Consider the following 26,202-nt stretch of genomic DNA (forward strand, 5'->3'; position numbering starts at 1 on the left):
AGACAGAGAGAGAAATCTTCCATCTGCTGGTTCATGCCCCAAATGGCTGCGATGGCCAGGGCTGGGCCAACTGGAAGCCAGGATTCAGGAGCTTCTTCCAGGTCTCCCGTGTCGGTGCAGAGGCCCAAGCACTTGGGTCATCTTCTGCTGCTTTCCCAGGGCATAGCAGAGAGCTGGATCGGACGTGGAGCAAATCAGTGTCCACATGGGATGCCAGTGTTGCAGGTGGCAGCTTTACCCATTATGCCATGACAGCCCAAGAATTTTTTTAAGATTTATTATTTTTTTATTTGAATGGCAGCTACAGAGAAAGAGGGAAAGTCAAAGCATGAGCGTGAGAGAGCGAGAGTCTGCAAGTGAGCAGCCGGGACTCAAACCAGCAGCTACCGGGAAGCTAGCACTGTGCCTTAGCCCGCTACGCCATGATGCCAGCCCCTGGTGCTGTTCTAAATAGCTACACCAACTTGCATTTTCATAACTCGCCATCTTACAAATGCACAGGTAAAGAAATAGGTGACTCACTTAAGGCTACAGAAGGACGGAGAGTGGGGATTGAATCCTGGCAGACGTCTACATACTATACCCCAACACTCAGCAGTGTCTGTACAAAGCAAGGACTCATCATTCTACCGCTATCATAAAGAGTCAGTGCAATGTTTGTACAGTGGCAAAGGCAGAAGCTTCAGAGCCGTTCTGTGTGACACCGTACTAGGTAACTGATTTCTCCATGCCATAGTATTCCCATCTGTAAAATGGGCATGAAATGTTTATCTCATAGGGAGGCTCAAAGATAAAATCATTTCATGCATAGAAAATACTGAGAGGAATGCCAGGCAGATAGTAGGTGCGCAACAAATGTTACCAAATACCATAAAAACATGCCCCAGATGACAAATACGTATGGTGGCATTTAGTGTATTAACTGAAAGTTACGCTGATGTCTGTAGCACGCGTACACAAAGGGCAGACACTCAGGAAGACCCTCCGGGTACTAATGAGACGTCATTACCAACAACTTAACCGTGCAGCAGAGAGTGTATCCCTTTGCATCGTCCTTTGTCTAGCCGTAACTCACATGCAGGTAGGACCTCAATCTTATGGAATGATGGTGGCTTTTCTGCAGGTGGTTCTTCTCCCTGGAAACCTGCCCCTCAGTTTATCCCTGAACCTCAGATCCCATGAAACATCCAACAATTGCATGGGTGAAGAAGAACGATAGACCACGCGTGGGGGCAGAAAGGGATGTCTTCCGTTGGCTTGGTGGCGGAGCGGGGATGGAGATGGAGTCCTGCCCGCGTCTGCAGAGCCAGGCTCAGCAGCCAGGTGAGACGGTGCTGCATCTTACCTGGTGAGCTTGGTGCCGATCTGCTGCCTCAGCTCCAGCCTCTCCTCATCCGTCTGCCGGGGGAGGATGTTCTTTTCTTCCAGCTCTCGCTTGGAGGGCCTGTTGCTGAGTTTGATGGCTAAGGAGTCCTTCCTGCACACCTTCATGGCCAGGGAGCCTGCAGGAAGGAGAAGCACAGCAGTTAACGCTGACTCGTATCTGCCCATGCTCCTCTAAGACCAACCTCGGGCCGTCGGGTAGAAGGCAGCAAGAAAGACATAAAGGGCTTAACTCCTGAGAGTGAGTAAAGCCTCCGTTCGTAGAGCTCCTGCCCTCCGCACCCTCTGCACACCCAGCACTGTGCGGGGCATGTGGGCAGCCACGGGGAGCCAGTGATCGGATCCTTGCCCTCTGAGCCTCCCGGTGTGCAGAAAGGATGGTGGCACCGGCTGCAGACTGCAAGAGACTGCAAAGAGGAGCGAGGACACGGCCTTCCCCTCTCCCGCAGAAGCTCTGCAGAGGAAGAGGGCTGGCCCCTGCAGGGCAGGTGAGACTCCCACAGGCAGCAGGGGGCACGGGGGCATCTCCAGAGATGGAGAGATCAGCTAAGCCAGCGCTGGGGGACAGGGAGGCAGGTGAAGTGCGGTGGACAGAGGGGGCCCATTTGGGGGTGGGTGTGAACGGAAGATCTTTGAAATAGGCAGTAGTCTGGATTTTTTTTTTCTTTTTAACATATGAGTTCTGGGATACTTGGCGAAGCCCAGAGGCATTTGTGGTTGTGAAAACTGGGATGGTACAGCAGATGCTGAGCCTCGTGGTCGAAACCCAAGACAAGACATCGTGTTCCACGCTGGGGTGCCTGGGCTCAAGCTCTGATTCCTGACTCCAGCTTCTCTTTTCATAAGCACCCTGGGAGGCAGCGGGGATGGCTCAGGAACTGGGTTCCTGCCACCCATGTGGGGGACTTGGCTTGCGAGCTGGCAGCTGGGGGCTCTGTCTGTAAGTGGAGTTGCCGTGGGGAGGTGGCTGCGGGCATCTAGCACATGGGGGCCAGGCTTCCGGCTGGACATTCTGCACTGCACAGGACAGCCCCACAGAGGACAGTGTGGTCCAGAACGGTCAGAGCGCTGCGGCTGAGAAGCCTGGTAGGAAACACTCAGATCCCTGGACGTCCAATGGCTAACAGGAGTAACAGCCGCTGCTTCTACTCGCAGATCTTCAGGTCTCCGGCTGCCCCTCTCTGGTTCTCTCCTCAGCCTCCCTCTGACCACTGCACAGATGTCAGTGAGAGCTATCTTACTAGCTCTCCCATTTAGCTGGCTACCCAACGCCCGCTAAGTTGACAGCACGAGGCAGGCACCGGCCAGCAGCAAATGCGGGGGTTCCTTTGACTTTTATCTAGCAGGACTTTCTCTCCTCCTCTCCTGGTTCTAGAACAGGGGCCTTGGAATCCCCTACAGTTGGTATTAAGTGCCAGCACTGCCCCTTAGCAATCCAGCTCCGCACTGGCTGCTTCCCTCCCTACCTGTGACATGGGGCAAAAGGGTCTGTGCCAGGGGCTTGTTGTAAGATGCAGATGAGAATACGGTCTGAGCATGCTGGCAGGCACACTGTATGCAATCAACTTACTGACCAAAAAGCTGACCAAACATTAGGCTATACTCATATCACTAAAATCTACCTGTTATTCATGGCACGCATAGATTTTGAACTTTGCTTTCTTTATTTCTTCTCTTGTTTCATTAAAGGTCTTAAATAATAAATTTAAATCCTCACCACCTCTGGTTGCTGAGCTATGCTTAAAAATGGATTTGTTCCATAAACAGTGGTTAGTGTTTACTTCACTCAAAAAATAATTATTTACCTGAGTGACAGATACAGAGTTCCTATTTGCTACTTGACTCCCAGATTGCCCTCAATGCTTGTGTCTGGACCAGGCTGAAGCCAGGAGCCAGGAACTCAATCCGGGTCTCACACACGGAGGGCAGGGCCCAAGGACCTGAGCCATCACCTGTTGAGTCCAAGGAAGCTGGAATCAGGGGCAGTGCCAGGACTTGAACCCAGGCACTCCAATATGGGATGTGAGGGTCTTAACCCACGTGTTAGCTACTAGGCCACACGCCTGCCCCAGTAGTCAGTATTTCTGGATTTTTTCTAAATAAGGACTGTTGAGCACTCATTCCCTTCCCAAGGGAACCAACAAAGGAAAGACCATGTCAGGAGGTAGGAGGTGGCGGACAGGCGCTGCCAGTTTTGCAGCCATGAGGGTGCTTAGAGGACATTCACTTTCTTGTTTTACTGGTGAAGGAACTGAGGCTCCAAGAGGTTAACAGCTGCCCTGGGACCCCAGGCCGGGCCACACCAGAGCCGGGATTGGAACCCAGATGGTTGGGCGGCTGGGTTAGCTCTCTCTTCTCAATGCCAAGTTGGCCTTCCCCGGGGAGAGCTGGGATGTACGTACTGGTATACAATGAGCTGTCATCCTCCTCCTCCTCCTCCTCTTCCTCCTCTTCTCTCGTGTATAGGCAAGAAGAGTCTTCATAGTCTGACTCGTGAGGCACATTTTCTTTATTGTCATCACATTCAATCACAACAGTTGGCACTTGTCTTATTTCTGGAAGGCCCAAGGGTCCTGCTTTTGTGACACCGTCACCAGAGTGCAAACCAGAGCTGTGGTAAGTAGTGGAACAGGGGACGCGCTGCTCAGAGCTGTGCAGAGAGAGGGAGAAAAAAGGAAATTGATAGCGTCACTTCAGTGCATCAGAACTATGTTAAAATTTCAGTTGTGCAGCCCTAAGAGACAAAGCTTCCTCGAGGCAGTATAAGTCCACTGCTCATTTTACAGTTCATCGCTTTAGGGCGGCAGCTTCCTGGTGGTGGTAGGAACATGAAATAGGACTTAAGAATATTCTAGCTCCTGGTGGAAGGAGCGTGGTGACGGCTGCACAACGATGCCGTGTACCTAATGCCACTCTACTGTCTACTTCAACATGGTTAAGATGGTACATTTTATGTCATATGCATTTGCCACAGTTTAAAAGAATAAAAATGAGGGAAAAAACAGAGACTTAATTCCACAGATATTTCTGGCTAAGATCAATATCTCCAAGGGCTCAAGGAAGGTTCAGTTGCAGCATACACATCACACGGGGACACTAAAGACTCACTACAGGAAGGCAGTAAGTGAGGTTCAAGTTTCCACAAGCTACCCAGGGTGATGGCGGAAGCTGAGTGTGGGAGAGGATGAATGGTCATGGCTGGAGATGCCGAAGAAGAGAAGAGGTGGGGTAAACTGAGGGCTGCAAACCTGTGCTTCGACCCTAGCGTGGACATGCCCAGGACAGCCTAGAGAAAGTTCTCTCCCAGGGACAGCTTAGATCTCAGCAGGGAGCCCCAGGCAATGTCAGGTTCACATTTCTGTAGTCATTTTTTTTCTTTTGTTTGCTCTTTTAAAAGACTTATTAAAGGCAGAGTTGGAGAGAGAGAGGAGAGAGAGAAGAGATAGAGATAGAGATAGAGATAGATAGAGAGAGAGAGATAGAGAGAGAGAGAGAGAGGTTTTCCATCTACTGGTTTATTCCCCAAATGGTTGCTTTGGCCAAGCTGAAGCCAGGAGCCAGGAGCTTCATTCAGGTCTCCCACTTGGGTGGCAGGGGCCCAAGTGCTTGAGTTAGCTTTTGCTGCTTTTCCAGACACATTAGCAGACAGCTGGGTCAGAGCAGAGCAGCTGGGGCCAGAACCAGTGTCTGCACAGGATGCTGGCCTCTCTGCTGTGCCACAACTCCAGCTCCCACAGGTGAGTTTTCTAAGAGGCAAGGATGATGATGTTCTTAGAGGCAAGACAGATGACACACACATGCACGCACTTAAGGATTTATTTTATTTACTTGAAAGGCAGAGTGACAGAGAGTGAGAGACAGAGAGAGAAAGATATCTTCCATCCACTGGTTCACTCCCCAAATGGTAACAACAGCCAGGGCTGGGCCAGGCCAAAGTCAGGAGCCTAGAATTCTATTTTTTTTTTTTTGACAGGCAGAGTGGACAGTGAGAGAGAGAGAGAGACAGAGAGAAAGGTCTTCCTTCCATTGGTTCACCCCCAAATGGCCACCAAGGCCGGCGTACTGCGCCGATCTGAAGCCAGGAGCCAGGTGCTTCCTCTTGATCTCCCATGCGGGTACAGGGCCCAAGCACTTGGGCCATCCTCCACTGCCTTCCTGGGCCACAGCAGAGAGCTGGACTAGAAGAGGAGCAGCCGGGACAGAATCCAGTGCCCCAACTGGGACTAGAACCCAGGGCGCCGGCGCCACAGGCAGAGGATTAGCCTAGTGAGCTGTGGTGCCGGCCATGGAGCCTAGAATTCTGTCTGGGTCTCCATGTAGGTGGTAGGGGTCCAACTACTGGAGCTATCATTTGCTGCTTTCCCAGGTGCATTAGCAGGGAGCCAGATTAGAAATGGAGCAGTCAGGACTTCAACCGGTGCTCAAATGGGATGCTGCTGTCACAAGTGGTGGCTTTACCATTAGCCTCCCAAATGCATTTAACTAAAAAGAAAACAGCTATGCAAGTTCATCCCTGGGAAGCTAGGAAATATATACCATCAAAAATAAGGAAAATAGTTATTTTCTCAGTAGAATTTATCTGAGGGTCCCACAGTAATTTAGAATCCCGTCTGTGACAGTCTCTGGATGGGCCCTGCAAGAATAATGAGACCGTGCCAGGAACGCAGGGTTATGTTTGCTATTCTTAGATTAACTGGAAGTGGAAATTTCGGCCTTCATTTAAGAAATTTCTAAACACAAGAAATTCAAGACATTTTATCATCGAAAAATAATGAAATGGAGCATGAGTTCCATCAGTAGGTTTACAGTGAATATTTTACCCAAAAGAAATCACACTTATGACATATGATGCACGAGTCTCCTTTGAAGTTTTCAGTTATGCTTTACATCGTGGCTATGTCCAATTTAAATTCAATTAACATTCTTCAATGCATTGTTTCCAAATAACTGTTTTTCTCTTTGTATTTTTCATGTAGCTTGTTGAGTGACACAAAAGGAAAACCCAGTTAACACATTATGAGCTTTGATATTCAGGGCAATGAACTAAATCAAACGAAAGAAAACTCAACCCTTTACTACTGAACAGGATTAAATCATGTCTTTACAAAAATGCAGTATCTGATTAGACATTAGCAGCCAATTTCCTGCAAGTGGCAATGAGGGCAGAAGGTGAGATACAGGGTGACATATTATGGGTCTTCAAGAAGTCCTGGAAAACAATGCATGGATATCACAAATTCTGCACAACATTCACTGATCTTTTAATCCTGTTTCCCACAAACGTTTGGAAGTATCTGTGTGACCCTGGCTGCCCTACCCTGAAAACTGGCTCTTCTATCAAGCACAGGCAGTCACTGTATCCCAACTGCACGTGGAGTTCACTTTGGGCGTTGAGGGAGCTGGGCGTGAAAGTGGCAACAATGCAATCCCAAGCCTCGTGTTTCACCCTACCCTTGCCTTCTCCTGCCCCCACTTAGCAGTTCCATCAGCAATGGCTCCTTTACAGGCTCAGAATTGAGGATGTGACGGCTGGGAGCCCAGCAGGAAAAGCAGATGATGAATATTCTTGCCTGGTGGGCAGACTCTTTGGAGGGAAAAAAGTTGGGGACCAGAACGCATGTGTTCTTTAAGGTAGAAGGCGCCAAGCTGACCTAAGAGAGTAGAGAAGGGAGAAATACCGTGCAAAGCAAGACAGGTGACACAGGTAGTCTGCATGAAGGATGAAGGAAGAGGCACCCAGATCTCATTGTGTAAATTCTTTTTTCTTTTTTAAATTTTATTTATTTGTTTGAAAGTCAGAATTACAGAGAGAGAGAGGGACAGAGAGAGATCCTCCATCTGCTGGTTCTTTCTCCAAATGCCTGCAACGGTCAGGGCTGGGCCAGGCCAAAGCCAGGAGCCTGGAGCTTCATCCAGGTTTCCCACATGGCTGCTTGCTGGACTGGAAGTGGAGCAGCTGGGACTCGAACCAGCACCCATATGGGATGCCAGCAGTAGTACAGATGGCAACTTAACCTGCTATGCCAAAGCCCTGGCCCTTTGTGTAATTGCTGATTTGCTGAGTTTCAGGTTGACATTCCGGAAGCTGCCATATTGAGGTTCTACTTAGTGACTTATTTGCAGCCCTGCTTTGGTTCCTGGGCAGTTAACCCATTAATGCAAGGGCTCCCAACTCAATCTTGAGTGAAGCAGGCTTTTTCTCTTTATGTCTCCAGGTCAGTGATTCACTCAATGGCACTCCGGTGGTGGAAAGAGTCACCACATCCTTCAAAAGACCTGTTGACTCCCTGGGGAAAAGCTGATACGTGCACTAAGCTCTTTCCTAGACCATTCACATCAAAACTCTTTGGCGTGAAGCATTTCATCGACTTGGAATTTAAAAACAGACTTCACTGCACATGGGTTGTGTTCACCATTTCCCTTCCCATTGGCTGACCAGATGCTAAAACCACAGGGAAGGGGCTGGCACTGTGGCGTAGCCAGTAAGGCCGCTGCCTACAGGGCCGGCATCCCATACAGGTGCCAGTTCGGCTGCTCCACTTCTGATCCAGCTCTCTGTTATGGCCTGGGAAAGCAGTGGAAGATGGTCCAAGTCTTTGGGCCACTGAACCCACAAGGGAGACCTGGAAGAAGCTCCTGGCTTCAGATCAGTGCAGCTCCAGCCGTTGCAGCCAACTGGGGAGTGAACCAACTGATGGAAGATCTCTCTCTCTCTCTCTCTCTGCCTCTCTTTCTCTCTCTGTGTAACTCTTTCAAATAAATAAAAATACATCTTTAAAAAATAAAAAATAAATAAAATCACAGGGAACATAAAGCATCTCACCTAACCTCCTAGACAGTGCCTCTGATAGTACTGAAGATAGGAAGGGAACAGTGGATATTTTTAAACCCTTACACATGCCATGTGTCGACTCACTCGAGCCCCACAAGATCCCTAGGAGACAGGTCCTACTGTGATTTCCCCACGTGAGGAGCAAAATCCAAGGCATATACGGCCAATGTCATGTAATTTGAGAGTCGCAGGTGTTACTAAAGTCAGGCAGTGAGACTACAGGGCCCAATCTCCCACTGACGCCACTGCTGCTGCCTGTGCAGAGGCTGTGGTCCTGCCAGGGCATCCAGCCTTACTCTTCTCCCAGAACCTCCCTTGTATCTCTACCACCCACCCTCTATGCTGTTATTAAACTCTTCTGATCAATTCTCCCAACTGAAAGAGCTTTGAAAGTCCTCATTACAGACTGAGTAAGCTCCAACCTCTTGGGTATTAGACTAGGAGATATCTCACAATATGACAAACCTCCCTCCCCCAATTTTTCTTTCTTTTTTTTAAAAAGAGATTTATTTTTTTATTTGAAAGGTAGAGTTCGGGGGGAGGGAGAAAGAGAGAGAGAAGGGGGGGGAGAGAGAGAGAGAGAGCTTTCATCCACTGGCTCACTCCCCAGATGGCTGCAATGGCTGGAGCTGGGCCGGTCTGAAGCCAGGAGCTTCACCCAGGTCTCCCACGTGGGTGCAGGGGCCCAAGGATTTAGGCCATCTTCTGCTACTTTCCCAGGTACATTAGCAGGGAGCTGCATCAGGAGTGGCACAGCCAGGACTTGAACCAGCACCAATATGGGATGCCAGTGCTGCAGGGTGGGCCTTTAACCTTCTGAGCCACAACACTGGCCCCAGTTTCTTTCAATCTAATTTCCTTCTATTATTTATCCTATTTCAAGTGTTCCAGCCACATCAGGACACTTGGTACTGCTCAAGTACATGGCAGGCTTCCCTGATGCCTCCCTCCGCTCTTCTAGTCACTCCGCCTCAGGACCCGGTCTGCCGTGCCCTCGAGTCCTCGGCACAGTTCGGATGCCTTGTCCGTGCCCTCGAGTCCTCGGCACAGTTCGGATGCCTTGTCTTTGGAGCAGCCTTTTCTGGTGGAAACCAGCTCCCTCTCTGTGCTCTTCCCTCTGTAGGGCATCTGTCGTGTGATGTCACAGCGCCGTGGCTCAGCACCACCACCCCCTACCCCCTTGACTGAGCCTCTCAGGGACAGGCTGCTCATCAGCCATCTTCACACCCCCGCCTCCTCACTGTGCATGCTTCTGGAACTGGCGGGAAAACCAATCCAATCACTGAGGTCTCTGGGAATCAGAATAAGCCAGATTACATTTCCCATCACTTAGTTCACAAAGGTGGGTATCCTAGACCCTTCAAAAGAGTGCTACTGTTGCAGGGGACGTGTCCCCGTGAAAGGAGAATGAAGGCTTTTGGAAATAGCCATCTAGAGTTCTCTTTCCTACGAGGACAATCATAGATCTCTGGCACAGAAAGCTACCTCCGCAGGGAACACACAGGTCTCCAAGTGCCTCTAGCCCACGATTCCACGTGCACAGCACATGTCCCAGGGAGAGCTTCCAGTTATTACAGTTTGCGGTTCTACACTCTCAGGGTGACAGGCCAGGGCCAGGCTGCTCTGTAAGGTGAGGTCATTGGACTAGATGTTGAAATCTACATGGTTTCTGCAATGAACTTCAACAAACACCTTATTCTCCAGGCCTTATGCCCAGACTGGAGATAGCTCTCCAACAACATAATTTGCCTGACAAAAATGTAATAGGGATGAACACTCAGAAACTGAACAGTGGCATAGGTTGTTCACGGGACGTTGCACCATTACACAATTTGGAACATTTCCATTCCATGACTTATGTGTTCTGGGGGAGCTGAAGGAGCGAGAGCATCTTTCAAAACAGCTTCGGCAGCCAGCACCAGTGGTCCGTTACATGCCCTGTGGAAGCGCTCTGGGGGTGGGGCAATCGGCACAGCAGTTAGGATACCACTTAGGATGCCTGTGTCCCATATCCAAGCGCCCAAATCTGAGTGCTGATTCCACTTTCCTGCTGAAGCACACCGTGGGAGGCAGCAGCTGATGGTTCAAGAACTCGAGTCCCTGCTACCTACATGGGAGACTTGGATTGAGTTCCTGGCTCCTGGCTTCAGTCTGGCCCAGCCCTGGCCTGGCTCTGAGGGCATGTGGGGTATGAACCAACAGACAATGTCTGTCTCTGTGTTTGTCTCTCTGCCTTCCAAAGCAATAAAATAAATAAAACTTTTTAAAAACTGCCCTGCGTTTACCATGTCATTAAATATTCACAAAAACTTGCAGAGCAAAGAAACATATTGTCATTTTTTTTTCTTTAGGGCTGAGGGCATTAAATCTCAAAAACACTGGCATGCTGACAGCAGGGATGTGGACTTGGTCCTCTCATGCCAGGCCTATGCTCTTTGCAGAAACCAGCAGTGCCCATTATATTCCACATATGTCCACACTGACTAGGAAATACACTTTCCAGCACACGTTTGAAAAGATGGAATATGGTAATTATCTTTATAATGGAAAGCAAAGGTAAGAGATATTCACACAACCCAACCACTCCTTCACTGTGAGCTGTGTTGTTGAAGAGCCCTATGATGAGAGGTTATTATGGAACACCTGGGTGGGTTTGGATTCTAGACTGGGGTGGCGCCATGGTTTTAATCAGAGCAGCACATGGTGGAGAACAGGTGTACAGAGAGAATAGGCTACAAGGGGGAAAAGAGAATGACAACTACGCTGGGTAGCCCAGCCTTGGATGATGGGTTATTGCCTTAAATAAAAGGGGAGCATACAAGCAAGGGGTAACGTCCAGTGTGGTCACTCCAATGATGTATGTCCTTGAGGATGGACAGACGTCACCGCCATCTCCGCCCAGCACCCTGTTTGGTTTCCTCGGTGTCCCGTCCCAGCCTATGTCATAGCACATACTTACTGGTTACACTAACGAGTAAGCTCACGAGGACAAGGGCTTGTTCGTCCTTGCTGTTTCCCCAGAGGGTAGAACAGCTTGAAATCCTGCTTCATGAAAATGAATGAACGGGAAAGAGTGAGCAGCAGTGTACCTCAACCAGGAGGCCTGCTACCTACAGCAGAAATGCTCAACACAGACGAAGCGGGAAGGCAGGAGGGGAGAGTGGCAGCCGGAGTGGGTAGCACACTGAAAACCCTCCTTTTCCATCACGTCCTTGACACGTTAGGGAGGTGACATGCTTTATCTTCTACCCTAGGCCTGTCTCCACCAAGGACATTGAGTGTGTCATTTTTTGGGCAACCCAACTCTCTTATCGGAATCTGTAAACCAAAGAGAAGGCCCACAGGTTGAGAACACGGTGATGTCTACTATTCATTTTCCTACTTTTAAATAGTTTTGCATGTTTCCAAGGGATCCCTAGACTTGAAAAATGAGAGACTCCCTGACCTCGCATGTTCATTACTGGGGGGGCGGGGGGGAGGGGCAGGCTTTCTTTTCTTTTTTTTTTTTCTTTTTTTTTGGACGGGCAGAGTTAGACAGTGAGAGAGAGAGAGAGAAAGAGAAAGAGAGAGAGAGACATAGAGAAAGGTCTTCTTTCTGTTGGTTCACCCCCCAAATGGCCGCTACAGCCGGCGCTGCGCCGATCTGAAGCCAGGAGCCAGGTGCTTCCTCTTGATCTCCCATGCGGGTGCAGGGCCCAAGCACCTGGGCCATCCTCCACTGCCCTCTCGGGCCACAGCAGAGAGCTTGACTGGAAGAGGAGCAACCCAGACAGAATCCGGTGCCCCAACTGGGACTAGAACCCCGGGGTACCAGTGCCGCAGGCAGAGGATTAGCCTAGTGAGCTGCGGCGCTGGCCGACAGACTTTACTTTCAATGGTCCACAGAGAAATGAACGCCAAGCCCTCTACAGTAAGTCAGTAGTAGAAGCACTTTCTCTCCACCACTTGGTAACAGGCTGATGACTGAAGAGCTCTGTGGCCCATGTGTGGGTGGGGGGGGGTTGCGGGTTACCAGGTCCCTTTGGAACTCTTGCAGGAAATCAGGGAAAGGTATGAGACAGAAAATCACCTTCTCTTAAATCTCTAATCTTCCTCACAACTCTTCTTTTAGGACCATTCCCCATCATTCCTAAAGACAAACACATGCCATAAAGGGATATTGCTTTCTGATGATAAATGCATTACTGGTAAAGTGGAAAGAAAGGCCATTCATCTTGTTGAAGGGCAGAGAAAATGTCCTATTTACAAACACAACACTGAAAATCAACTTGAACTTCAACGGGAACAGCTTCAGGAATTGAGTCTGCATGAGTTACGAAGAGAGTTTTTTTGGAGAGGAGAGAGAACGCGCGCCTGTTTTCCTCTTGGAGACCAAAAACGTGTGAGAAATTATGCCACCAACTGCAGTGCCCGAGGCGGTAAAATGACAGAAATAACCACTGATGCCCACGAAAATGGTTCATCAGCTTCTTTTCACGAAAGCACAGACACATTTGTCTAGTTTATCATGGCCTTGGCTGAGCCTTCTAAGAGGAGAAAGGCAACATGGGAGTTTTCATTATCTTGTTGGACTTCAGTCAGCAGGAGCTGTGCGGTCCTATACACAGTCTGGGGTACCCAGGCTTCTTGAGTAGGAAATGAGTCTTGAGTTTTTCTTTATTGGCAGTACTTCTTTATTGGGTTCACATGAATTTGTTCACAACCCTTTCTCTGTCCTTGCAGGGAGCAATGGCCCACATTTCTGAAATATGATATTTCACGAAGCACTTGTAAAAGGGAATGAAAAGAGAAATTAATTTTGGTGCAAACATCTGGAAATCCACACAGTTTTTGCAGAATACACAGTTCCACAAACTTCTCAAAGATTCCTTATATGCATGGATCTCCAAGTGCTTTGCCCCAAATATTGCTGTCCTAACTAGGGATGTGCCTCAGCACCCATAATTTGCTAGAAACAAGTCATTATGAATATCATCTATTCATTTCCTAAAAACATTTCCTTTAGCATTTTTTAGAATTCTGACCTACAGAACCTTTCTGGACAATGGATTCCAAGATCAAAGAATCTGTACCTACACATTGGGAAGGGCAGGGCTTCTATTGAAGTAAACACAGTAATTAAAGAACCAGTTCTCTTTTGCAAATGCACATCCTTTGCCATCCTCTAGGACTTCAAAAGATTTAATGGCTTATAAACTCTCATTCTAACTTCCCTCTAGCCAATTTGCTTGTTAACTGTGCAAGGGATGGGTCTTCCTGATAATGAACTGACCTTGGGTATCATGCCCCATGAAACAGCAGTTGAAACTGAAAAACAGCACAAGTGTGCAGCCCCTTAAAGGTGATAAATACAAGTGTACTTCAAAAGGTTTGTGGAAAATGGACTTAAAAAATAAGTTTAGGGGGCCGGTGCTGTGGCGTGGCAGGTAAAGCTGCCGCCTGCAGTGTTGGCATCCCATATGGACGCCGATTGAGTCCCAGCTGCTCCGCTTCTGATCCAGCTCCCTGTTATGACCTGGGAAAGCAGTAGAAGATGTCCAAGTCTGTGGGCCCCTGCACCCACTTAGGAAACTGGGAGGAAGCTCCTGGCTTTGGATCGGCACAGCTCCAGTCATTGCAGCCAATTGGGGAATGAACCAGCAGATGGAAGACCTCTCTCTCTCTCTCTCTCTCTGCCTCTCCTTCTCTCTTAGTGTAACTCTGACTTTAAAATAAATAAATAAATCTTTAAGAAAAAAGAGATAGTTTAGGTGTAAGAAAAATTTGAAATCAATGCATATGTGGTATCTGCAAAAAGTTTCTGGAGAAGGCACATTATGAAAAAACTATACATGGCCAGCGCCGTGGCTCACTAGGCTAATCCTCCGCCTTGTGGCACCGGCACAACGAGTTCTAGTCCTGGTTGGGGCGCCGGATTCTGTCCCAGTTGCCCCTCTTCCAGGCCAGCTCTCTGCTGTGGCCAGGGAGTGCAGTGGAGGATGGACCAAGTCCTTGGGCCCTGCACCCCATGGGAGACCAGGAGAAGCACCTGGCTCCTGCCTTCGGATCAGTGCCATGCGCCAGCCGCAGCGGCCATTGGAGGGTGAACCAACGGCAAAGGAAGACCTTTCTCTCTGTCTCTCTCTCTTACTGTCTACTCTGCCTGTCAAAAAAAGAAAAAAAAAAGAAGAAAAACAAAACTACACATGGATTTCAAAAACTAATTTTGAAGATTTATTTATTTATTTGAAAGGCAGTTACAGAGAAGTAGAAAAGTAGATAGATAGATAGACAGACAGACAGATATAGATCAATCTTCCATCCTCTGGTTCACTCCAAATGGCTACAACAGCCAGTTTGGACCAAGCTGAAGTCAGGAGACCAGAGCTCCATCTGAGACTCTCAAAGGCTGGCAGGGGCCCAAGTACTTGGGCCATTTTCTATTGTTTTCCCAGGCACATTAGAGGGAACTGGGTTGGAAGTAGAACAGCTGGACTCCAACTGGCACTCATATGGGATGCCAAAATCGCAGGCAATGGCTTAACTTGCTATGACACAACACCAATCCCTGCCCCTCACCCCCAAATAATTTTGTGCCAAAATAAACTTATTGTTTAATTCTATTTTTTCCATGAACTTTTTGAAGTACCCTCATATACGCTTTAAAAAAATCAGGGGGGCATTTGGCCAAGCAGGTACTCTGGCCACATCACATATCAAAGTGCTCAAATTCATTTTCCGGCTCTGGTTCCTGATTCCAGCTCCCAGCTGGAGTGAAGGCCGGGGGGCAACAGTGACACCTCAGGGAGTTGGGTTCCTGCCATCCACCTGCGAGACCTGGATTGAATTTCTGGTTCTCCATTTTGACCAGGTCCAGCCCTGGCCACTATAGGCATTTGCGGAGTGAATAAGCAGATGCAAGCTCTCTCTGCCAATAATAATAATAATAGTAATAATAATAATACAAGAACTGACCTAAAATAAGAGGTTGGTGACTCTGGCTTCCAAGGGGCAGGGACAAATGTCTAACTAGAATTGTATCAGATATTGAAGAGAAATCAAGAGAAATTCAATGTAAGAAGAGAACTGTCTCTGGAAATATAGGAAATATGCTATTTCCTATTCAAAGAACAAAACACTCAAATTCACATCAATACCCATCCACAAACAGGTAACACCCAAGTCTTCAGATTTTCACTCCTGCTGGGCACTGATTCATACGTGGTTATTATCACAGAACACCTGGTCTGCGGTGAGACATCAGAAATGCCAGCCAATGTGATAATCACGTTAGACCATTAAGGTTAAAAGACAGCCTAGGATAACCTACTTCAGGAACATAAAGCATTCTCTAGAATTTCCTCTGATCCTTGAGGCAACATGAAGAAAAGTCATTGTCACCATGAAACGTATTATCCTAGGATTATAAATTGCATTGTACTCTTTGCAAAGACTAAAAATAATCACGGGATAATAGGATTCTAGAGACTAAAGGGATGTCTTGGGGCTACCAATATACATTTCTTCTGTCCAATGTAAAAATCATTCCTTTTTCAATACTCTTGATGAGTAATAATTTCATCTTTAGTTAGTATATAAATATTGCAGGCATTGTAGGCAAAGAACAAACTCTGTACCTAAATGCATCAATATTACTGTTTGCAAGGAAAGACTGCGATTGTCTACCACAATGCTGGCCATGTGGTTTCCAGGCCAATGGTTCTTAGGCTTGTCCTTATGCCCAACTACAGCCTTCTGTCATTACTCTCCTTCTCTAGGATTGATTTTCGAAGAAAACCTGCAGAATAACTTCCTCTTCTCGTTAAAAGTCTCACGCATCCATTTGGAGACACTATCACAAGCCCTTCTCTAATCTGCTAGAATGTTCTCTCATTCCCCTTCTGTCTTTGGCTGTTATTCCTCCTTTTCAGCCCTCAGCTGGAATGCAGCTATCCAGAGAAGACTACCCAGAATCCCAGACCGCGTGCTCCTGTTGTATGCTCACCTCCCACCTGCACCCTACACATAAGGGCTTGTATGGTCTATGCTCCTAGTGCACTCATTTTTATTTTTTACAGATTTATTTTTATGTATTGGAAAGATGGAGTTACACACACACACACACACACACATACACAGAGAGAGAGAGAGAGAGAGAGAGAGAGAGAGAGAGAGAGAGTCAGTCTTCGGTTCTGCCCAGCCTCAGCCATTTTGGGCAACTGGAGAGCTAACCAGCAGATGGCAGCTCTCCATCTCTCTCTCTACCTCTTGAGTGCATTTTTAAAAAATTTTCATGTTTAAAATACTATGAAAAATGGCCGGTGCTGCAGCTCACTAGGCTAATCCTCCGTCTGTGGTGCCAGTACCCCAGGTTCTAGTTCCGGTTAGGGTGCTGGATTCTGTCCCAGTTGCCCCTCTTCCAGTCCAGCTCTCTGCTGTGGCCCAGGAAGGCAGTGGAGGATGGCCCAAGTCCTTGGGCCCTGCACCTGCATGGGAGACCAGGAGAAGCACCTGGCTCCTGGCTTCAGATTGGTGCAGCGCGCTGGCAGTAGCGGCCATTTAGGGGGTGAACAAATGGAAGGAAGATTTTTCTCTCTGTTTCTCTCTCACTGTCTAACTCTGCCTGTCAATAAAAATACTATGAAAAATGTAAATGGGGTGGTGCTAGGAAACAGGTGTGTTAAGATGAGGGTTGTTGGCCGGTACTGTGGCTCACTAGGCTAATCCTCTGCCTGCAGCACCGGCACCCTGGGTTCTAGTCCTGGTCGGGGCGCCGGTTCTGTCCCGGTTGCTCCTCTTCCAGTCCAGCTCTCTGCTGTGGCTTGGGAAGGCAGTGAACGATGGCCCAAGTGCTTGGGCCCTGCACCTGTATGGGAGACCAGGGGGAAGCACCTGGTTCCTGGCTTCAGATCAGCACAGCGCACTGGCCAAGGTGGCCATTTGGGGGGTGAACCAACGAAAGGAAGACCTTTCTCTCTGTCTCTCTCTCTAACTCTGCCTGTCAAAAAAAAAAAAAAAAAAGATGAGGGTTGCAATTTTTTTTAAAAAGGGTTATTTTGTTTATTTGAAAGGCAGAGTTACAGAGAGAGAGAGAGAGAGAGAGAGAGACAGAGAGTCTTCTATCTGCTGGTTCACTCCCCACATGGCTGCAACAGCTGGGGTTGGGCCAAGCTGAAGTCAGGAGCCAGGAGCTTCTTGCAGGTGCATTATCAGGGAGCTGGATCAGAAGTGGAGCAGGCGGGAATTGAACAGGTGCCCATATGGGATGCCAGTGCTGCAGGTGGTGGCTTAACCTGCTACGCCACAACACTGGTGCTGAGGGCTGCAATTTTAAACAGGGAGGTCAGGAAATATTTGAGTACAGGCCTGAGGGAGATGAGGAGAGGAGCCTCGACGTTGTTTGTGGGAAGAGCGTTCAGAGAGGGGGACTAGCCAGTGCACGGCCCTCTGCCAGGAGGGGTCTCACGGCGGGAGACGAGTGGGCAAGGCAGAGAGCAGCACAGCTTGAGCAACCCTCGCTCAGAGGCTTGGGACAGACATGCTTTGGCGCTCACATTCTGGAATACTTGCATATACATAATGAGATTCCTGGGGATGAGACCCAAGTCAAACCCTGAGATTCATTTATGTTTCATGTATGAGAGGATTTCAAAAGCTCAGAGAAAAAATGGCGTTAAAGGCTAAAGTGCATTTTCCAAGAGCTTTCTGAAGATGCCTCATGCACCTTATACATATAACCCTGTGGGGAGCAACCGAGACTAGACTAAATTACTGGAACTGCTAAGGCTAATTCTATGCACCTGATCTCCCATCATATGGCGCTGAGAGAGAGCAAACAACTTCTACACAGCTGCCCCACCAATTCGACTAACAAGCTGCAGGAGCTGATCCTGCCCCTGATTGGAGGAGAGCAGCGTGCTCGGCATGTGGGCAGCAGAGCACGGATTGGTGGAAGAGGACTATAAAGGAGGAGAGACAACATGCAGGAGGAACCCCTGAGAGCACGGGCCAACGGTGTGCCGCTCCTCTGCAGAAGCGGGAGAAGTGGTGGGGGTGCCGCCCCTCTGCAGAGGCGGGGGGACCGGCAGCAAACCCGGGAAGGGCCGGGGAAAGAGAACAGCGCAGGGTCTGGTGTCGTTCCTCCGCGAGTGGGGGAGCGACACAACCCACAGTTTTACACAGCATCATTAGTGCACCTGCTTGAGTGTGACCCATCACACGAAGTCAGGTGTGGGAAATCTTCCACTTGTGGTATCATGTCAGTACTCAAGGAATTCTGTATTTTGGGGGCATTTCTGGTTCTTTGGATTGGGGATGCTCAGGCTGTAGATACCATGAGGGACATGGGCTGGGCCAGGTGGTGGAGGTAGGCTTCCGCTCCTCAGTGAGTTGGACGACTGTGGGAGTATTTTGGGCATAGTCATTAACAGCTTAATTATCTCCTCCTACCAAGTTCACATGTTGAAGTCCTACCCCCAGGACCTTAGAATGTGCCTGTATTTAGAAGTAAAATTTTTTTAAAATGCTAATTAAGTTGAAACAAGTCTGTTAGGGTGGGCTCTCGCCCAACTTAAGTGACGCCCTAGAAGAGAAGGAAGACCTCGCAAGGACACAGGGAGAAGACAGCATCTGCTGACATCTCCTCATCTTAGCCGCCAGCCCCAGGCTGGGAGAGAGCAGGTTTCTGCTCTCTAAGCCCCCCAGTGCGTGGTCCCTTGTCAAAGCAGCCTGGCAGGACCTAACCGGTGCACAGCACTGTCTCTCTGACTGTTGAGTTGGGGTGGGCTAAGGGACAGGAGTGGAAGCAGGAGACCAGGGAGGAGGAACTGCAGCAAACCAGGTGAACACAACAGAGGCTGAGACCCAGAGCACGTGGGAAGCGGGGCAGGGTGGTGGGGGAGAGGATGGCCAACCCTGGACATCGTCTCAATGTTGGCCAGACAAGGTTTGCTGATGACGAGACATGGACACAAGACCAAGAAAAGTGTCAAGGTGACCCCGAGTATCCGGTGTGAGCAAATGGAAGTATTTCCACAAATCTGCCACTCATTGAGAAGGGATGTGCTTCTTTTAAGCGTAGTCCCTCAAGAATCTTCCTGACATCCCTTCAGGGTCAACTAGAATCCACATCCCACCTCCATTCTACTAACAGAAGTCTAGAGCACACAGAACTGGCCAACTGAACTACGGTCAGACGGAAAATTAGTGGCTGATCAGCCTCTCAAGTCTGAACTCCATAACTGACGCCAGCTGGCTCCCAGAGCTTACAGCACATGCCAAAAATAGAAACAAATGGAACGATACTTGAAATGGCAAAACATCAGCTCCAAACAAGATCTGGATTACCAATGGAGAGAAATGAAGGCCATCTACCGTACGCGAACTGACACAAAAACACAAAGACGACCGGGAAAACCCATTTGTAGCATGGTTTGTGGAGGCACTGGACGTAAATCCCCCCACGCTACATCATTTTGCTCCATGCTCACGACATTTATTGGACGCTTATTATGTGCTGTGCGACGACCTGCCTGGGGCTGATGGAATCATGACCTCCTCAGGAACAACCCTAATGAGGCAGGTGGTGGTATTATGAACCCTGTTGTACAGGTGAGGAATGAAAAGCAAACAGAGGCGAGGGCAACACACACAGGGTCACACAGCTAACAAGCAGCTGTGTCTGCGATCCAGACTGGCAGGCAGATTCTGGAAGCCACACGCTGTGGGGGTTGCCCTGTGACCTTGAGCAAATGCACACCTTTTAAGTTTGCTTCCACTGTTCTCTAGTCCCTCCGTTCTGCACCCAAATCGGTGAGCCAATGCTGTCGATACCCACATGTCATTTCTTTACCACCACCAAGCAATCTTAGGGTAATGATTAAGAACTTCTTCCCGGGGTTGCTGCTGAGGCACTAAGCTACCGCCTGGGATGCCAGCATCCCATATTGGAGCACTAGCTTGAGTCCTAGCTGTGCAACTTCCAAGTCAGCTCCCTGGTAATGCGCCTGGGAAGGCACTGGCAGATGCTCCAAGTGCCTTGGACCCTACCACCCACTTGGGAGACTTGAATGGAGTTCCTGGCTCCTGGCTTTGGCCTGGGCCAGCCCTGGCTATTGTGACCATTTGGGAAGCAAACCAGTAGATGGAAGGAAGATCTCTCTCGATCTCTCTCTCGATCTCTCTCTCTCTCTCTCTCTCTCTCTCCTCCTGTCAAATAAATAATTAAATAAATAATATTAAAAAATCCTGACATTTATAAGAAAAGAACCTCTTCCTACAAATGACAACAGCCTTCATTTAATACTGGGGGAATAAGATACTAAAAATCCTAGAGAAGCACTTAGATAAAGGAAATGGTAGCTATCTTCAAAGATTTGCTTTTCACAGGAAAGGATAAGATGGAAATAAGGCAGGGGTGGGTGTACAACTTAGGATAAATGAAACTTTTTTAAAAAGGTTTTATTTATTTGAAAGGCAGAGTTACAGAGAGAGAGGGAGACACACAGAAAGAATCTTCCATCTGCTTCCTAAATGGCCTCAAAAGGCAGGACAGGGTCAGGTCAAAGCCAGGAGCCAAGAGATTCATCCAGGTCTCTCACATGGATGCAGAGGCCCAAGTTCTTAGGCCATCTTGTGCTGTTTTCCCAGGAGCATTAGCAGGGAGCTGGACTGGAAGTGGAACAACTGGGATGCAAACCAGCACCCATACGGGCTGTCAGCATTGTAGGCGGTGGCTTTACCCACTACGCCACAACACTGGCCCCAAGACTTTCTTATTAGAAGGAGAGGAACTTTGCAACAGTTTGACCTTATTGGTGATGGGACAGGCAGCCACCTTGGGACTAGGGAGGTTCTTGTTCAAGCAGGACTAGAGGACAAATGGCCAAGGTCAGTCTCATGGGCAAGGGTCTGGTTGTCTAGACAGTCTTCAGGTCCCCTGCCATTTTGAGAAGACCATACAGGTTCACTGACCAATCAGTCTCACATTATCTACAGCATCTGCATCGGGGTTAGCCTGCTGCCCCAATGTTCTATGAGACCTCAGGAGCAGGGACAGCACCCAGGTGGGTAGGTCCAAGCATCTTTGGAGGCAAAAAAGTCCAAGTGTTTGGTAATGTTTCTTTCTTCTTGCAGAGTTTCTTGGAGTCACGGCACATTGTCAGGAGGATAAGAATAATTCTTACTGCATGAAACTTGATTAGTGCAGGAATAAAATCATGCTGACAGGCAACAGGGAGCATGCTTAGGTAGTACAAAGAAGGGCCAGCGTCACCTGTGTCAGCCAGTAGTTCATTAACTATACTGAACAGTGGCCTGCGACCTTGTCCTGTTCTCAGACGCTTCCAAGACTCCTAGGAGATGCTGTGCGCGACCAGGAAGGCCTGTCCAGTATTTATTTGTTTGGGGAGAAGTCCTCTCCTTCTCTGGGAGATTGGCCATCTTGTCAAAGTGATGTGTGCATAAATTCCCCATTGTCTTGCTTGGTTTATGAAAATAACCCATGCCCTGACACAGGGTAGGAGGTGAGGGAGACAGAGGCAGGTAATGAGGGTTGGGGGAGGCACAAACATGCATCAGACATCCTGGTCTCAGCTGCCAAGACCATAGTGGACCGCTCTCCAAATCCCAACACCACCGCCCCCTTCTGGTTTGTTCTCCTAGGGTCAGGGTTGTGGCAGAGCAGGTTAAGCCGCTGCCTCTAACACTGCTATCCCATGTCAGGGCCCCAGCTGCTCTGCTTCTGATCCAGCTCCCTGCTAATGTGCCTGGCAAGGCAGCAGATGGTGACCCAAGTACTTGGGCCCCTGTCACCCATACGGGAGAGCTGGATGAAGTTTCTGGCTCCCGGCTTCAGCCTGTCCCAGTCCTGGCCATTTTAGCCATTTGGGGAATGAACCAGTGGATGGAGGGGCTCTTTCTCTCTTTTACTCTGCCTTTCAAATAAATAAAATAAGTGTTTAAATAAAAGAAAAAAAAGAACCTGACTCAGTGGAGGGCCAATAGACCCACCCACCGGTCTAAACTCAACTGGAATATTCTAGAAACACGCACAGATACAATGCAACTTGTTGGTTAGCACTTTTCATTGAACCTTTAACAATGGCATGTTTGAGATTGAATATATTTAGCAATATTTTATTAATGTGCTGTACTGAATATCTTTTTCAGATGATTAAATCTCATAAGAGATATAAAACCTTACTAGGTGTACAGCAGACACGGGGGTAGGAAATTACAAGGACTGATAGCTGCCTTAGGAAAGCAGTTGGGCTACAGCAGAGAGAGTTCTGCACCAGCACCAGGAAGACCTAGGCCTGAAGTCCCGGCCCCCACCACCTAGGGCAGTGCTACTCAGATGTCTAAGGCAAAGGAATAGTTCTTACCGGACAGTTCCTTTAATTTTCAATCCATCACAAATGGATGCTTTTAGAGACTATATTTTTAAAAGTCCTGAAAAGGAAGCCCTTTTAAAAAAGATGTATTTACTTATTTATTTGAAAAGCAAAGTGACTGAGGGAGAGGGAAAGAGGAGAGAGAGAGATCCATCTTTTATCCTCTGGTTCACCCCCAAAATGGCCACAACACCCGAGGCTGGGCCAGGCTTCAGCCAGGAGCCCAGAGCTTCATCCGGTTCTCCCACGTGGATGGCTGGGGCCCAAGAACTTGGGCCATTCTCTACTGCGCATTAACAGGGAGCTGGATGGTGTTCGCATCAGTGTTCCGATCTGGGATGCTGGCATCGAAAGTTTTTATTTATTTATTTTTACTTTTTGAAAGTCAGAGTTAGAGAAAGAGGGAGAGACAAAGAGAGAGCCACTTGTGCATTCCACAGATGGCCACAATGGCCAGGCCTGAACCAGGCCAAAGCCAAGAGCTAGGAACTTCTTGCTGGCTCCCAAACCCTAAGATTCAGCAGCCATAAAGTTATTCTATCAAATATCTATAAAAGTATCTAAAAGTCTGTTACCAGTTTCTAGCACTGAGGCGGGAAGAGGCAGCGTGTAGGCCGTCCTCGGAACAGGAGCAGCGGGGAACTTTCCCCACCTTTCCTTCATCCCTCCTGACTCAGTCTCCCTGGGAGGTTTGAGGATAAGTGAGACGAAGATGACGATGACGATGGCGTATGTGAAACAGACAACAAGATGCTGTCCAAATTTCAGATTGCTGCCATTCTCATGAACACTAATGGGCGTCGAAAATGCTGGCAAGGGATTAAATTAGATTTTTTTCTTTTTCTGCAGTGTGGGTAGCTGTGTGCAGAAAGCGACTCAGGATGACTAGAGCCAACAAACTTCATCTGCCAAACATGACACATGGCTGGGAGGCAGAAGCAGGGCAGGCCCCTGGGAGACGGGAAGCCTGGGGCACCTCGCTCTGGCTTTCTGCCATCATGGATCCCTTGGGCCCTGAGGACCCCAACTTTCTCACTGGTAGGACTCAGTGGACAGCAGTCTCCCCATGGGACATGCATCTAGGGCCCCAGGTCAGACCCAGCCGCATGGTCAGACTGAAACCTTCTCTCCTTGTTACGTCAAGGAGCACAGTTGTGGCACCTGCCCTGGTGCCATATTGGGAAATCCCAGCTGAATTCTGGGCACAAGGCAGTGTGATGGAATTTCATTTTTAAAAACTTTTAAACTATTTTTTAAGAATTTATTTTTACTTGAGAGGTAGAGAGAGAACGGGAGAGAAAGGGAGGGAGGGAGAGAGGGAGAGAGAGAGAGAGAGAGAGAGAGAGAGAGAGATGGAGACAGCTCCCATCTGCTGGTTTACTCTCTAAATGACCACAAGATGGTACCGGTCTGGGGTCAAAGCTGGAAGTCAGGAACTTGGTCCAGGTCTCCCATGTGTGTGGCAGAGAGCCAATCACTTAGGCCATCACCTGCTGCCTCCCAGGGGGTGCATGTTAGCAGGAAGCTGAAGCCAGGAGCTACAGCGGATGTTGAGCCCAGGCCATCTGAGACAGGATGCTGATATCTTAACTGCTAGGCCAAATGCCCAGCCTGTTGTTGGGTATCTGGACATACACACATGCGTGCACACAGATGATTCAGAGCCAGTACGAGATAAGACCCCAGAGGTGTCCCCTTCCCACATCACCCGGAAATGCTAGGAGGTGAAGATTCTCATGAACGGTGGGCTGCACTAGTGGGTGCCAATCATTCGAGGCTCCCACCTCCTCCATCTGCAGGAATGGGGGCATCCTTCCTCTGGGATGCAGCCTTCCGCTTCCCCTACTTTATATTCATGTTGTCTTGTGAAGATCATCATGGGAACACACACACACACATTACGGAATAAGCAGTGTTGAACGCTATGAAATATATAAGTGTTTTCCTCTTATTTCCCCACCCACACCAGGGGTAACCCCTATCAAAGATCCTGAGTACATCTCTTCCAAAAATGTTAATGTTTATAGGAACGCATGCTTGTATGTGCGTATCTACCCAGGCGTGGTTATACGTGTTATTCTTCCTTTTTGATAAATGTGATTATTCTATATTTTGGCAACATTATTTGTTTCTTCCACACTGTCCCTGAGTTTCAGATTTTGGTCTGATTTGACCATTTTTTCCCCCTCCTGTGCAGATGAACCCTTTTATATGCTTCTCAATCACAATCCAAGCCTCCAAACCCCACCCCAGCCAGCCTCCTGCTCCCCTCCGCCCACCCTCCGCCCTCCCTGCCCCCCCCTACCCTCCCTGTCCCTGCCCCGCCCCGCCTCACCCCCTGTCCACGCCCCCCCCCCCCCCGTACCTTTCCAGCCTCTGCATGGTCATGGCCAGCGTTTTGTTCAGTTCCTCTATCATCCTGAAGCCAGAGGAGTGCATGGGGAGGGAGCCAGTGGAGGAGGGCAGGTGCTGGCCGTGGCTGCCGTACTGCAGCTGGTGCTGGATCTGCGAGGGCAGGACCGTGTGGTGGTGCTGGGCCACGCCCTGCTGGCCGCTCTTCTGGGCTGTGTAGGACGCCAGGGAGAGCTCCGGCCCCGCCACGGGCATACAGATCATGACTTTCTTTGGAGGTAGCGGAGGCGACAGTTTCACTGGCAGACAAGGCAATTTCACAGGGGCGCCAGGATCTGCGGGAGGAGGAGGAGGGCGAGAGGCAGAGGTGAGTCTGCGGGCATCAGAAGAAACGCGGGAGCACCACGCGGGCCCAGGCCCGCTGAGCCAGGCCCCTTAGATACAGCAGTGAGACTGGCGGCCAGAGCTGCTCAGCCGGCGGCCACCAACCGCTGTCTCCTGCTGGAGGCACTCCGGGCCAGAAGGAACCTCAGAATGCCCGGGGCCGCAGGTGTGAGTGGGAACTGTGCAGACCGAGAGGGAGGTGGCGGGAAGGGGCCGGGGATGATCTCTTCTGCTTCTGCAAACCCAAGGGCTATCGAAGACGCCTTTTCCAGAATCCACCATGATGTCTGCAAGTTGGCTATTGCCCAGGGAACGTTCAGCTGATGTTTTCCAAAAGGCACGAGGTTAGAGAAGACGCCAGCCCCGGGCTCAAGTCCACTAACAGCATTATCCCTTTGCAAGTGGGGATGCTGTCAACCTCAATGCTCTCATCTGTCCCTGGAGGGCAGGGGCTTTAGGACCATCAGCTGCCCAAGAGCCTGGCTCTGGTGCAGGGGCTGGGGCTGTGGCTGGGGCTGGGGCCCTTAGAACAGGAAGGAGGCCCCCTCAGGGTGCTGTGGGGCTGATGGAACCTGTTGGCCCCACAGTGGTGCCACTGAAGCTTCCCGGAGATGCTCCACATGTAGGGGAGAGAGAATGTTTCAAATCTGAGGTTCCCATTCGTATTTTAGAAAACCTGCATGCTTACAGAGAGATATCTTGGGGATGGGACCCAGGTCTAAATGCAACACTCATTTGTGTCTCACACGCACTTTATACGAGGGGCCCCCAGGAAGTCTGTGGAAGGGGCCTGTGCCGTGGCTCAGCAGACAAAGCTGCCTCCTGTGATGACAGCAGACCACGTGAGCGCTGGTTTGAATCCTGGCTGCTCGCTTCTGA

General features: G+C 49.2%; 1 protein-coding gene across 20 annotated transcripts in view; it reads right to left on the reverse strand.

Annotated features, from left to right (window-relative positions):
- Positions 1-26,202, reverse strand: part of PHACTR1 (phosphatase and actin regulator 1) — a 581,745-nt gene that overhangs the window by 49,319 nt on the left and 506,224 nt on the right. For all 20 annotated transcript variants that reach the window (XM_051855837.3, XM_051855839.3, XM_051855844.3 and 17 more), the window contains 3 exons: positions 24,953-25,274; positions 3,786-4,033; positions 1,346-1,502 (listed from right to left, as the gene is read on the reverse strand). In XM_051855837.3, coding sequence (XP_051711797.1) covers positions 1,346-1,502; positions 3,786-4,033; positions 24,953-25,274 — 727 coding nt within the window. The remainder of the gene's footprint in view (positions 1-1,345; positions 1,503-3,785; positions 4,034-24,952; positions 25,275-26,202) is intronic.

This window comes from Oryctolagus cuniculus, chromosome 5, assembly GCF_051225735.1.
Source record: "Oryctolagus cuniculus isolate XC-2025 breed Fujian yellow rabbit chromosome 5, ASM5122573v1, whole genome shotgun sequence".
NCBI classification, from domain to species: Eukaryota; Metazoa; Chordata; class Mammalia; order Lagomorpha; family Leporidae; genus Oryctolagus; species Oryctolagus cuniculus.